Source organism: Pecten maximus, chromosome 3 (assembly GCF_902652985.1).
Source record: "Pecten maximus chromosome 3, xPecMax1.1, whole genome shotgun sequence".
Classification (NCBI taxonomy): domain Eukaryota; kingdom Metazoa; phylum Mollusca; class Bivalvia; order Pectinida; family Pectinidae; genus Pecten; species Pecten maximus.
This window is the reverse complement of record NC_047017.1, coordinates 18860084-18875445: the sequence shown is the minus strand read 5'-3', so window position 1 is coordinate 18875445 and position 15362 is coordinate 18860084. Positions and strand designations below refer to the sequence as shown.

Here is a 15362-nt window from a genome sequence, read left to right as displayed (position 1 = left end):
CCAATTCCTACTTTCACTTTACACTAAGCGAAGAAGATTGATTGCATGCCTTGTGTACAGAACTTGCCACGGTAAGATTTACCTTTGACAGCTGATGCTAAAACACAATTGATTGTCTGTATAGCATTTAACTCTTGTTTCCAGTCCAAACACCCTGTGCGTACTCATCAGATACCCAGCAAAAAGGGGGCGTGTCCATAAGAACACAAAGGCTTAAAAGAATCACAGGATTATGCAGTTACAAATGTTAGACTGACCTTTGAACCTATATGTACAAAAAGTATAACGTTATACATATGAACTGATATAAGCAACGGACTTGGACTAGAATAGAAGTTTATATTTACAATATCAGAGACGTGTATATCAGATATATATGCGTCTCTAGTGCGCGGGAAAATGCTACTTTTTCCAGGAAGGAGCACGTATACATGTACATACGGGTACATGCATGATATTGTTATAGAGAAGAGTAATGAAAACTATTATGCCCACTATATATATGGAACCAAAAGAAACCCCCGCCGGACTGAGCTATAGCTACATACTTGTAACAAGTTGTAGTTATCTGGGAGAAATTATATATTATTCACGTGTACTTCTCTAATTAAAATATAAAGTCATCAACCCGGAAGATATAGTATTTCATTAATGTCATTGTTGAATTTTAAACTACAAAAGCATGTGACTCGAGCAAAGCCTCTCAGTATCATGAATGTAATTGAACGTTGAGTGTAATGAATTTATGTACATACATTTGTATATTTACATTTACACTGCAGCCCCACTATATAACTTTATACCAAGCTCACTTGGAAGTTATGAGTCCATAACTTCCAAATCTTTATTATGACGTCATTATTATAGTGACGTCATAATTGTAACGTCAGCGATAACGAAAGATGGCTGTTGAAAAGGCTGTTCCGTCTTTGACGATAATAATTTGTTTATTCATTATCAGAGTAAAATTCCTGGATATAGTCTTTCAAATTCGTTATCAAATGTAAATATAAGCATCGAACTGCTTTCATTTGGAAGTTATGGACTGATGAATGCCAACTGGACAAAGGCAAATTCAACATGAAGCGCTAGCAAAGTATATGGTATAGTTCAAATAAGAGAAATAAGTTTCTGTATCGTGTATATGAATATAAAAACGAAATATTACGGGGCATCTAAACAGCAAATCTAGTCAAAACAGTGATATTTTACAAGCCCATAGATTCCTACTATATATGGTGCAATTGAACAGAACTTTTAGTATGTATCATGGGACTAATTGCTGTTGACATGTAATTGTTAAGTTGTTTGTAACAAGACAACTTGCGGAAAAGGCATGTTTCATGGGGACATGATTAGCTCATTGATATCGCATATATTGCACAAAATAGTCATATGGTTTTTGCTCGAAAGTGTCTAAACCACAAGATAGGAGCATTGGTTTGACAAGATTTGACTACATGAACGTACAGTGTATAAACACTATTTTTGTTTTGACCTTGCAAATGGCGGTTGTGAATAATATCACACAAATATGGCATAACGGGAGGCATTTCAAACATCAAAATACTGTTATTAGACACCATAAAGAACTCTAGACATGACAAGAAGACTGCTTTTAGAAAAAATGTCCAACCGTTTTAGTTTGATTTAAAATATATATATTTTTGAAAAAAGCCCCAAAGTCACTATTTTAACAACCTGTCTTAAAAAGGCCCCTTACTATGGTCAGATATCTTAAAAGTATGATATAGGAGGATTTTTATTGTTTGAAATGCCTCCATTTGTGCATTATTATTCACCAGTCCTTGATATTGCTGTTCTGAATATGGGCTTTATTCATTTTAAGATAAGAACATAAAAGGATGAAAGATCCAAAAACATTGTGTTTCACTTTTGTATTTGCGGTGATGACCAAAGCTCACCAGAGGCACTGGTTTCATTAAGTTCAGGAATGTTGATGAAACTGAGTAGATTTCGTTTAGGTCGCGTGCCAACTACTTGCATGAAAATGTGATTAATAACCGAAGTATTATCGAGGGAAAAAGGGGAAAAAACAGGATACAACTAAGAAGCCCAAACACTAGACAATAAGTATAATGCAGTACATCAATTATCATTAACCTAATCTCAGTGATCTGACTCTAAGCCATCACTGAATTGGAAGAAGGTTAATGTTATACATATATTCTCAAGAGCTGATAAAATCACTTATAAATATTGATGAACATCAGTGTCGTGTAAATAGATATCCTTGGCCGATTCCGGTATCCGACAATGCTTAGAAATCGGTTGAGAAATTGGAAAACTAGAGACACCCGTGCCCCGATTTCAGTACCTTCAGCTCCTTCAAGAGGTATAACACAAAAGATTACTTTTGAACTAAAGAGTCACGGATTGCTAACTAACATTCTGAGATTGCCTAAAGAACAAAGTCACAATTAGAGTAAACACGGTACTATTCCCTGTATATACATAATAACATTATCAACAAAGTGAAGCTTTGTGCAGACATTTCCAAAATCTACATGCAAAGCTTGAAGACGATGACAGTCATCTAAAAAAGTTAAACAAATTTGTAAATAGACCAATGGATGGCTGATGAAATCGTTCCGGTACTTGTGAAGAACTGGAAGCAAGGATCGGCGGCCTAGGTAAAGACCCGAGAGTGCCGATTGATATATCTTACATTCAGCATCCAACCCATGCCTCTTAATGTACATCGAAAGAAGATACATGTACATGCATAGCCCAAAGAGTTATTGTGAAAAATTTCGACGAAATATGGTTTAGATGCCTTGATATATATACCGTGTTTATATATATAATATATGTATATATAGGAGGAACCATTTTGAGGTTTATCACATCGCATCAAAATACTAAAAAGATACAATGAGTATTTTAAAGTCCGACAGGGATTAAAGCTAAAAATGAAAGTTTGACCAGTGATTATACGATTTAAGTGACTAATTTTCTCTGTGGTCCATTCCAAATATCGATACCATACTAAACTTTATAAAGCTACTAGAGATACACCTTAATCCTTAAATATCTTATCTGTACACTAGATATGAATGCTATGTGATAGTGCATCCAGGTATACAGGTTTATTGCATGATTGATACAAATATCACGCATGTTAATGACCTTTAAAGTAATATAAAACTACATTATACCGATATCCATCTCTATAGGACTCTTCAGTGAGGCTATGGGCCGGGGGGGGGGGGGGGGGGGGGGGGGGGGATCTAAACAAATAACAAATAATGGAATATTCAGGAAATTCTTGATATGATTTTAAAAAGGATTTTTAATGAGTAAAGTTTCATGCAAAAGTCGCTTGGGTCGGACACTTAATATATCATTAAGGAGGCGTTGGTTGGAGACTGGCAACCGACATACATGTACAACATGAAGTACATTGTACAACATGCATTATATAGGTCTGGTGAGAATAGGGTAAAGAAGCAAAGACAAGAAATTCATTTTCTTTAACTTCCTTCAGTGGGGTTCCATGGGAGCGTCATAAGATCTCACAAACAATTAAGTATATATATGTCACGTATTACAACGAGAGGGGCGGGGTTCAACTCGAATGCGAAGGTTGACCACCGCTCCTGCTATGTTGAGCAGAACATTGTAGAAGTTTTGATTATCTATGATTTCCGGTCTCTTAAATTTTCCTACGGTGCTTGGGTACCTAAAAGTTGCAGCATTATTTGACGGTAAATTATTTCATTAAATAAGTTGTATCAACCAATGAGGTACTCCATATCTGAGGAATAGCCATGGTGGTGGAGGTCCAATTTACCATAAGGTATAACTTAAAACTAGTTGGTGATACCACGACTAGATCGAAAAGGAATACGAAGTCTTAGAGTCCATCCAACTAGAAGCAGCTCGTATCATTATAGGCTTAAGACGGCGAACAAGTCATAATATCTAAATAATTTACAAGTATTGTCACCTCATATCTTGTACGACCTTGTTGAATGATCGACATACAATTGTCACACTAAAGGACTCCTTACGTTTTGTAAAGTATAACTTATTGTTGTATGTTGCTTGACTTCTTTCAATACACTATAGGAGGGTTTGATCATGGACCTACAATCTCTACTTGTGTGGATCGTTATCCTCTTCAATGTGGTTGGCATGGTGATGATTTTGCTTGGGGATGCTGACATTCTTCTTCAGATCAGGGCAAAGTTTGGAAAGTCTGTCAGTAAGTTACATCAGAATGTTTGTTTTACCTATGTTGTATCAGTTAGAACTACTGTAATATATAACACTGTATATCTGACATTAAGTAAGAATTTTATTATAAATGTTTTATCAGAATATCATTATGCTTTCTTATATTATTCAGTAAGTCGGTATCGATAATATACTTACCTGCAAAAATCAGCAAGCCTATTGAATTACAAGGAAACGAAATATACTCTCAATTGTAATAAAAGGCATTCTTTCTTAGTTTTCGCGGGGCTCTATTTTGCGTATTTTCAAGGATAAAATCAAATTGAAGAATAAAATTAAGAGAGAAACTTAAGGTCCGTTTCATAATGTTCATGAGAAATACATCATTTCTAGATCTGCTTCAAAACTTTTTTATTTTTTTTTATTTTTTTTTTTTTTTTGCAAAATCGCGAAAATTTGAAAAGCTAAAAACAACATAACTCATCACTTAGGACGTATAATGGTATTTCTACAGAGTCGCTGGCTGGTCAAGTCATATGGATTACTGGAGCTTCCAGTGGAATCGGCGAGGAGTTGGCGTACGAGTTAGCCAGGGCAGGCTGCCGACTGGTTCTATCAGCAAGACGGATAAAGGAACTGGAGAGAGTAAAAAAAGAGTGCATGTGTAGGTCTATTAATAGATCGAGGAGAAAGTTAGTTTTCCAAGAGTGTCCATGCAAATCTGTATTTTATTTCGGACATGACGGGTTCAAGAACTGGAGGGAGTCAAAAATAAAATAAAAAAGTGCATGTGTACGTTTATTTCAAAGAACCTCCATGCAAATCTATATTTTGTTTCGGGTTTGAATTGGAATCATGTCGGTATTATTTGTTTGTTTACATATCATAAACTTAAATACAAATGTACATACACTAGCTCTGTCATGCGGGGTCTAGTATTATTTATACATATTCTCGAGTTTACTCAGGCCTGGACTAGTAAGACTGACATGACATTGTGTTGGCTAAATGTACACCAGACTTTGACATTGTGTTGGCTAAATATACACCAGACTTTGACATTGTGTTGGCTAAATATGCACCAGACTTTGACATTGTGTTGGCTAAATGTACACCAGACTTTGACATTGTGTCGTCTGAATGTACACCAGACTTTGACATTGTGTCGTCTGAATGTACACCAGACTTTGACATTGTGTCGTCTGAATGTACACCAAACTTTGACATTCTGTCGTGTAGATGTACACCAGACTTTGACATTGTGTCGTCTGAATGTACACCAGACTTTGACATTGTGTCGTCTAGATATACACAAGACTTTGACATTGTGTCGTCTGAATGTACACCAAACTTTGACATTGTGTTGGCTAAATGTACACCAGACTTTGACATTGTGTTGGCTAAATGTACACCAGACTTTGACATTGTGTCGTCTGAATGTACACCAGACTTTGACATTGTGTCGTCTGAATGTACACCAAACTTTGACATTCTGTCGTGTAGATGTACACCAGACTTTGACATTGTGTCGTCTGAATGTACACCAGACTTTGACATTGTGTCGTCTAGATATACACCAGACTTTGACATTGTGTCGTCTGAATGTACACCAGACTTTGACATTGTGTCGTCTAGATATACACCAGACTTTGACATTGTGTCGTCTGAATGTACACCAAACTTTGACATTGTGTTGGCTAAATGTACACCAGACTTTGACATTGTGTTGGCTAAATGTACACCAGACTTTGACATTGTGTCGTCTGAATGTACACCAGACTTTGACATTGTGTCGTCTGAATGTACACCAGACTTTGACATTGTGTCGTCTGAATGTACACCAAACTTTGACATTCTGTCGTGTAGATGTACACCAGACTTTGACATTGTGTCGTCTGAATGTACACCAGACTTTGACATTGTGTCGTCTAGATATACACCAGACTTTGACATTGTGTCGTCTGAATGTACACCAAACTTTGACATTGTGTTGGCTAAATGTACACCAGACTTTGACATTGTGTTGGCTAAATGTACACCAGACTTTGACATTGTGTCGTCTGAATGTACACCAGACTTTGACATTGTGTCGTCTGAATGTACACCAAACTTTGACATTCTGTCGTGTAGATGTACACCAGACTTTGACATTGTGTCGTCTGAATGTACACCAGACTTTGACATTATGTCGTCTAGATATACACCAGACTTTGACATTGTGTCGTCTGAATGTACACCAAACTTTGACATTGTGTTGGCTAAATGTACACCAGACTTTGACATTGTGTTGGCTAAATGTACACCAAACTTTGACATTCTGTCGTGTAGATGTACACCAGACTTTGACATTGTGTCGTCTGAATGTACACCAGACTTTGACATTATGTCGTCTAGATATACACCAGACTTTGACATTGTGTCGTCTGAATGTACACCAAACTTTGACATTGTGTTGGCTAAATGTACACCAGACTTTGACATTGTGTTGGCTAAATGTACACCAGACTTTGACATTGTGTTGGCTAAATATACACCAGACTTTGACATTGTGTTGGCTAAATGTACACCAGACTTTGACATTGTGTCGTCTGAATGTACACCAGACTTTGACATTGTGTCGTCTGAATGTACACCAGACTTTGACATTGTGTCGTCTGAATGTACACCAAACTTTGACATTCTGTCGTGTAGATGTACACCAGACTTTGACATTGTGTCGTCTGAATGTACACCAGACTGACATTGTGTCGTCTGAATGTACACCAGACTTTGACATTGTGTTGGCTAAATGTACACCAGACTTTGACATTGTGTTGGCTAAATGTACACCAGACTTTGACATTGTGTCGTCTGAATGTACACCAGACTTTGACATTGTGTCGTCTGAATGTACACCAGACTTTGACATTGTGTCGTCTGAATGTACACCAGACTTTGACATTGTGTCGTCTAAATGTACACCAGACTTTGACATTGTGTCGTCTGAATGTACACCAGACTGACATTCTGTCGTCTAAATGTACACCAGACTTTGACATTGTGTCGTCTAGATATACACCAGACTTTGACATTGTGTCGTCTGAATGTACACCAGACTTTGACATTGTGTCGTCTGAATGTACACCAAACTTTGACATTCTGTCGTGTAGATGTACACCAGACTTTGACATTGTGTCGTCTGAATGTACACCAGACTTTGACATTGTGTCGTCTAGATATACACCAGACTTTGACATTGTGTCGTCTGAATGTACACCAAACTTTGACATTGTGTTGGCTAAATGTACACCAGACTTTGACATTGTGTTGGCTAAATGTACACCAGACTTTGACATTGTGTCGTCTGAATGTACACCAGACTTTGACATTGTGTCGTCTGAATGTACACCAAACTTTGACATTCTGTCGTGTAGATGTACACCAGACTTTGACATTGTGTCGTCTGAATGTACACCAGACTTTGACATTATGTCGTCTAGATATACACCAGACTTTGACATTGTGTCGTCTGAATGTACACCAAACTTTGACATTGTGTTGGCTAAATGTACACCAGACTTTGACATTGTGTTGGCTAAATGTACACCAGACTTTGACATTGTGTTGGCTAAATATACACCAGACTTTGACATTGTGTTGGCTAAATGTACACCAGACTTTGACATTGTGTCGTCTGAATGTACACCAGACTTTGACATTGTGTCGTCTGAATGTACACCAGACTTTGACATTGTGTCGTCTGAATGTACACCAAACTTTGACATTCTGTCGTGTAGATGTACACCAGACTTTGACATTGTGTCGTCTGAATGTACACCAGACTGACATTGTGTCGTCTGAATGTACACCAGACTTTGACATTGTGTTGGCTAAATGTACACCAGACTTTGACATTGTGTTGGCTAAATGTACACCAGACTTTGACATTGTGTCGTCTGAATGTACACCAGACTTTGACATTGTGTCTGAATGTACACCAGACTTTGACATTGTGTCGTCTGAATGTACACCAGACTTTGACATTGTGTCGTCTAAATGTACACCAGACTTTGACATTGTGTCGTCTGAATGTACACCAGACTGACATTCTGTCGTCTAAATGTACACCAGACTTTGACATTGTGTCGTCTAGATATACACCAGACTTTGACATTGTGTCGTCTGAATATACACCAGACTTTGACATTATGTCGTCTGAATACACCAAACTTTGACATTCTGTCCCAGGATGTAGACAGAATGCCCAAGTCTGGTGTCAGGGCCAGAGGAAACTCGAATTTGTCGAGTAGTACAAAAGTGCTTTCATTTGCTTATAACGTCTCTGTAGTTTAACACAATTTACTGACTCCATGGATACGCCATTGTCATACATAAACTGGGTTTCCTGGTTGTTTTGAAAAATGGTACACACGCATTCTTACTACCGTCCTTACTGTACTAAAAAAAAAATTTCGTCTGAATAATAATAAAAAAAGTTTAAATATATTTCCTGGTGGGATTTTTAATACATGGTTTCCTGTTTTATTTCCTTATACACGATGTAGTAAGAGGAAGGGTTAAGGATGAGGACATTTTAGTACTGAAACTGGATTCAATTGACTTCGCCAGTCATAAAACCGCAGTGAACAAAGTCCTTGCACACTTCAAACACGTAAGTCTTACAACCTGGGTAACCTTCCGTGTTATGTGGCGTTATATTTGACCTTTGTATGACCTTTGCAGTGTGTCACTTCTTATTTTGTAACGCACAATATTTGACCTTTGTAGTGTATGTATGACATTTGAATTGCATGACACTTGTGGCATGGCACCTGTTTTATGTGACATAATAGTTGACCTTTGTGATGTATGACATTTGAAGCATGTCACCCTTATATTATGTGACGTAATATTTGACCTTTGTGGTGTGTGACCTTTGAATTGTATGACACTGGCTTGTCACCTCTGTTTTATGTGACGCAATATTTGACCTTTGTGATGTATGACATTTGTATCATGTCACGTCTGTTTTATGTGACGTAATAGTTGACTTTTGTGATGTATGAAATTTGTAGCATATCACCCCTATATTATGTGACGTAATATTTGACCTTTGTAGCGTGTGACCTTTGTATTGTATGCCATGTGTTGTATGCGACCTGTCTTCAGTATATGACTGGTAATGTTTGATCATTGTAATATATAACCGTTGATGTAAGTGACCTGAGTAATGTGTAACCTGTATATTGTAACGTGACATTTAGAGGGACCTACATGTAGACTACTTTCCCCGTTGACTTACAGATAGATGTGCTAGTGAACAATGCCGGTCGATCCCAGCGAGCGGAATGGCTGAAGACGTCGGTCCAGGTCGACAGGGATATGCTGGAGCTTAATGTACTTGGAGTGTTGTCTCTTTCAAAGCTGGTCCTCCCATATATGATTGAAAGGGGTTCAGGGCATATTGTCAATATTTCAAGCGTGGCAGGAAAGCTAGGTATGGATATAATTGCAGGTTGATGATAATGTACATTTATTGTGTCGCCTGTGAAAGCAGGAAACATATAGGGCTCACAATGTCGGTGGCGACGTCCGCACAAGAGATTTCCGGATTTCCGTGCGATAACTCATTTTTTCTTGGGCTGATCAAATCCAATCTTCATACCGACCTTCCTTACCAAAAGTGCTTGCATGGGGATTGGTTTTCAGACTCGCAAGTCAAAGGTTAAGGTCACTGTTACTAAAAATAGATAATTAGTTTCCGTGTCATAATTCAAGTTTCCTTGGGCTGATCAAACTCAAACTTAAAGACCTTCCTTACAAAGGACTTTCTTGGGATTGCATTTCAGGTCTGGAGGTGAAAGGTCAAGATTACTGTTACTATAAATATGAATATGTGTTTCCATGCGATAACTCAAGTTTCTTTGGGATGATCAAGTTCAAACTTCGTACAGATCTTCCTTACCAAACGTTCTTGCACGAGGTAAAAAGTCAAGGCCACTGGTAGTAAAAATCGAAAATTGGTTTCCCTGTCATAACTCAAGTTTCCTTTGGCTGATCAAGCTCAAACTTCATACAGACCTTCCAAAAGAGGCTTGCTTGGAATTGCACTTCAGGTCCGGAGGTCCAAGGTCAAGGTCACGGTTACCTAAAAAATGTGTTTCCCTTTCGTTTAAATTGTATCACTTTCTTCGTAATCACCAAACATGCTAGGGAGGCGACACATCCACTTCCGTGGAATTCTTGTTTAGTATAAAACGTGAAATTATATTTGAATCCTGACATTTCACATCATGTATATATATACATGTACAGTAAACTATCGTGTGTTTAAATTTTAATACTCCTCTTTGACAGGTGCTCCACTTTCAGGATCTTACACAGGTGCAAAACATGCTTTACAGGTAAGTGGGTGGGTAGAGAATAAGTGCAATATGCTTTTCGTGTCTATAACATATATATTTGATGTTCCCACATAACATCTTTATTAACTTAACACTGAAAGTTATTTTAGGGAAAAACTGAATGAATTTTGGAATTACTTACAAAGCTCTACCTGATATATTACAGGGTTGGTTTGATGCATTGAGGATAGAGGTTGGTGACAAAAACATCCACGTGACCAACGTCTGTCCGGGTCCCGTTTTCTCCAACATCCTGGCAGTGGCCTTCACCGAGAATGAAGGAGAGGTATAGTCTTCTACTTCATTACAAATGTGTTGTACTGATACATGTCACCTACCACATTCGTATGTTTAAAAGGGATTACTGATGTTACTAAGCTTAAATAAACGGATCATTACAACTACAACGCAAGCAGGATTGGGAAGGAATATGCCTGTTGTATCACACTACATGTTTTAAGAGGCAACTTATTGCGGGAGCCCATGTAAGGTTGAGTGTGGTTTCTCCCAAAGGGACTTGAGAATTAGTTACAGTCTACATGTATTTGGACCTCCCCTAGTGTGTATAGCAAATTTTGAGACGTTTTGGGGGGATATATTGAAATTTGGCAAAAATTGCTGTACACACTAAGAGAGGTCCCAAAACATGTAGACTATAACACATTCTCAAGTCGCTGTGGTTTCTCCTTTATCATCATCAGCCCAGGGGACATCAGAGAGCCCAATAATAAGGCCGGTTGTATATAACTGCAATTTGATCATAGAAGGCGACTAAGAGCAGAATCCCTGAAGAATTGAATGTTCATCTTATCTTATATAATCTATTTAACACTTAGCTCTTAAAATTCCTTTCTTTTTTCATTGTTCTGCGTTTCTGTTCTTCATTTTCCTCTATAGGTGTCTCCTTGACACCCTACCTTGTATAACACTGCCTGTTGGGAGGATGTTAATCCCCCTAAAACAAAAAGCAAAACAATACAAGTAAAGTTTTTTTTTAATTTACTTACATCCATACTTGATTATTACTTACATGTAGGAGTTCCGTGGAGAAATGAATCCGAATGAAAAACGGATGAAGACGGACCGCTGTGCTTATCTAACTGGAGTCGCCATGGCCAACAAGATGTGGGAAGTGTGGATTGCAAAGAACCCTGTGCTTTTCTTCTGTTATGCAAACCAGTACATGCCCAATTTGACAAAATGGTGAGATTCAATTTTTTTTTTGTAGAAAAATATGAAATTAAGTCAATTCATAGAATAGCATGGTATTTTACAGTAATTTAATCTGAATGTGTTTTCTCTTTTCAGGTTGTCAGGAAAATTGGGTCTTAAAACCATCAAGAAGATGAGGGAAGGACAAAACTGAATCTTTGTCGAAAACGATTAGGTTTTTAAATTTGAGGGATTTTGAGGGTGTGTTTTTTTTACACATAATTCAGCATTAAATATCACTGAGCATCCAATAAAAGCGGATATTGAAATCCGGATAGACTTGTGGGGTGCACACCACAAGAATACGAAATAGTTATTGTTATTAATAGAAATTTATAAAATTACATTTGATTGGAAGATAACTGACTTTTTGTTTGTATTCACTGTGATATACATGTTTATACATTATACATGTAGAAGACCAATACTCAATACTACTGTGATACATATGTCAAATAGAAGTTATCGTGATTACCAGATAACTATCCCTGTATATCGTGATTACCAGATAACAATCCCTGTATATCGTGATTACCAGATAACTATCCCTGTATATTGTGATTACCAGATAACAATCCCTGTATATCGTGATTACCAGATAACTATCCCTGTATATCGTGATTACCAGATAACTATCCCTGTATATCGTGATTACCAGATAACAATCCCTGTATGTCGTGATTACCAGATAACTATCCCTGTATATCGTGATTACCAGATAACAATCCCTGTATATCGTGTTACCACAGAACTATCCCTGTATGTCGTGATTACCAGATAACTATCCCTGTATGTCGTGATTACCAGATAACTATCCCTGTATATCGTGATTACCAGATAACTATCCCTGTATGTCGTGATTACCAGATAACGATCCCTGTATATCGTGATTACCAGATAACTATCCCTGTATATCGTGATTACCAGATAACAATCCCTGTATATCGTGATTACCAGATAACAATCCCTGTATATCGTGATTATCAGATAACTATCCCTGTATATCGTGATTACCAGAGAAATATCCCTGTATGTCGTGATTACCAGATAACAATCCCTGTATGTCGTGATTACCATGGAACTATCCCTGTATGTCGTGATTACCAGATAACTATCCCTGTATATCGTGATTAGTATAAAACACTATCTGTATGTCTTTATTATTATAGAACAATCCCCGTGTGTCGGTGTTACTGGGGAATAACCCTGTATGACGACATTACCAGAAAACTATCCCTGTATATCGTGATTACCAGATAACTACCCCTGTATATCGTGATTACCAGATAACAATCCCTGTATATCTTGATTACCAGAGAAATATCCTGTATATCGTGATTATCACAGAACTATCCCTGTACATCGTGATTACCATGGAACTATCCCTGTATATCGTGATTACCAGATAACTATCCTTGTATATCGTGATTACCAGATAACAATCCCTGTATATCGTGATTACCAGATAACTATCCCTGTATATCGTGATTACCAGATAACTATCCCTGTATATCGTGATTACCATGGAACTATCCCTGTGTATCGTGATTACCAGATAACTGTCCCTGTATATCGTGATTACCAGATAACTATCCCTGTATATCGTGATTACCAGATAACTATCCCTGTATATCGTGATTACCCGATAACTATCCCTGTATATCGTGATTACCAGATAACTATCCCTGTATATCGTTATTACCCGATAACAATCCCTGTATATCGTGATTACCAGATAACTATCCCTGTATATCGTGATTACCAGATAAATATCCCTGTATATCGTGATTACCATGGAACTATCCCTGTGTATCGTGATTACCAGATAACTATCCCTGTATATCGTGATTACCACAGAACAATCCCTGTATATCGTGATTAACAGATAACAATCCCTGTATATCGTGATTACCAGATAACTATCCCTGTATATCGTGATTACCACAGAACTATCCCTGTATATCGTGATTACCAGATAACTATCCCTGTATATCGTGATTACCAGATAACACTCCCTGTATGTCGTGATTACCAGATAACACTCCCTGTATATCGTGATTACCAGATAACACTCCCTGTATGTCGTGATTAGTATAAAACACTATCTGTATGTCTTTATTATTATAGAACAATCCCCGTGTTTCGGTGTTGTTGGGGAATAACCCTGTATGACGACATTACTAGAAAACAATCCCTGTATGTCGTTGTTACTTAAGTATTATCCCCGATGTCGATATTACTAAAATATAGTCACTGGAAGTCCTTTTTTTTCAAGAACCTATATCTTTATGTCTTTGTTATTAGATAATGGTCCCTGTATGTCCTCATTAATGGAGAACTATTCCTGTATGTCCTCATTAATGGAGAACTATCCCTGTATGTCCTCATTAATTGAGAACTATCCCTGTATGTCCTCATTAATGGAGAACTATTCCTGTATGCCGTCGTAACTAAAAGATAACCCTGTATGTCCTCATTAATTGAGAACTATCCCTGTATGTCGTCGTTGCCCGTAACTAAAGGTTAATCCCTAAATTCCGATGGAAATGGCAAATGGCAAAATTAAGGCAGAAATTCATGTACCATGTGTTTTCTACGATACCAGTGTTAATTATCTCTGTATATATCTGTGTGTTGTAACTTTTACATTACCGCATGATCCGATATCATATTGCGATATATCAAATATCATTAAACGTTACCTAGCAGTCAATCTTATTAAAATTAGACTTGTAATTTACGTTCCTCTACGATACACTGCAATACAAGATCATCGTCGTGTTTCGTAGAGGAGCGGAAATTACAAGTCTAATTCTAATTTGATTGCCTAACAGTTAACAGCAAGTTGATGTTGTAGTAAGTTGTATTTTGCTACATGTATTATTATACGTCATTATTCACTGTCCGCTTTTACTTTAGCACTTTTATTGACAACAAAATCAAAAAATATTTAGAATAAATGAAACTAATTAACGGTTGAGAATCAAAGAAAGGAGAACCAAAACAAAAATAGTTTTATACATACACATGTATTATGACACATGTACATGTAGTAACAGATTCCCAATGGTATATTTCCAGGCCTGATCAAACATTTCAATAGATTATAACTTCCTTGTTTGTCGCACCAACTCTGGTCACATCAGTGGAGCTGTTAGCATGCTTGACCAGACACTGGCATCACTAAATAACCAGATATGTGCATTGATCTTACATATTGTATGCATGAGTATGTCAATTGTCATACAATGGCAATTTGTATTTGTGTTACTTTTTTAATCAGATGTTTTGTGAAATGCTACATTTCAGTGAAGGCATTAAAATAATATCGAAATTTCAAATTGTATTTTGTTTGTTTGTGTATATTTTTTTTAATGCTATAACTTATGGTTACTGAATTGTAAAATGCATTTGACGATCACGAAAGCCTCGTTCAAAAAAGAAAGAGGAAGGAGAGAAGAACAAATTGGAATGTTTTAATTAAGGTCCTTCTAATGAGACTCGCTGGCCTCGTTCGATAGAGGGAAACAACAGGAAAATGAAACAGATACATACAATTCATAAGTT

The 15362-nt window shown here is 37.2% G+C and overlaps 1 protein-coding gene across 2 annotated transcripts; it reads left to right on the top strand.

Annotated features, from left to right (window-relative positions):
- Nucleotides 1–10: 10 nt before the first annotated feature.
- LOC117323462 (dehydrogenase/reductase SDR family member 7-like) lies at nucleotides 11–15136 on the top strand. Of its 2 annotated transcripts, none has more exons than XM_033878693.1 (9): nucleotides 11–71; nucleotides 4093–4228; nucleotides 4715–4864; nucleotides 8745–8851; nucleotides 9484–9676; nucleotides 10537–10583; nucleotides 10750–10869; nucleotides 11620–11786; nucleotides 11892–15136. In XM_033878693.1, exons 2-9 carry the CDS (start codon nucleotides 4105–4107, stop codon nucleotides 11947–11949), a joined length of 966 nt encoding a protein of 321 aa, XP_033734584.1. In that variant the 5' UTR covers nucleotides 11–71; nucleotides 4093–4104; the 3' UTR covers nucleotides 11950–15136. The 2 variants fall into 2 exon arrangements, with proteins under 2 accessions (XP_033734584.1, XP_033734585.1); XM_033878694.1 differs by having other exon boundaries at nucleotides 25–71; nucleotides 4083–4228.
- The last annotated feature ends 226 nt before the right edge of the window (nucleotides 15137–15362 follow it).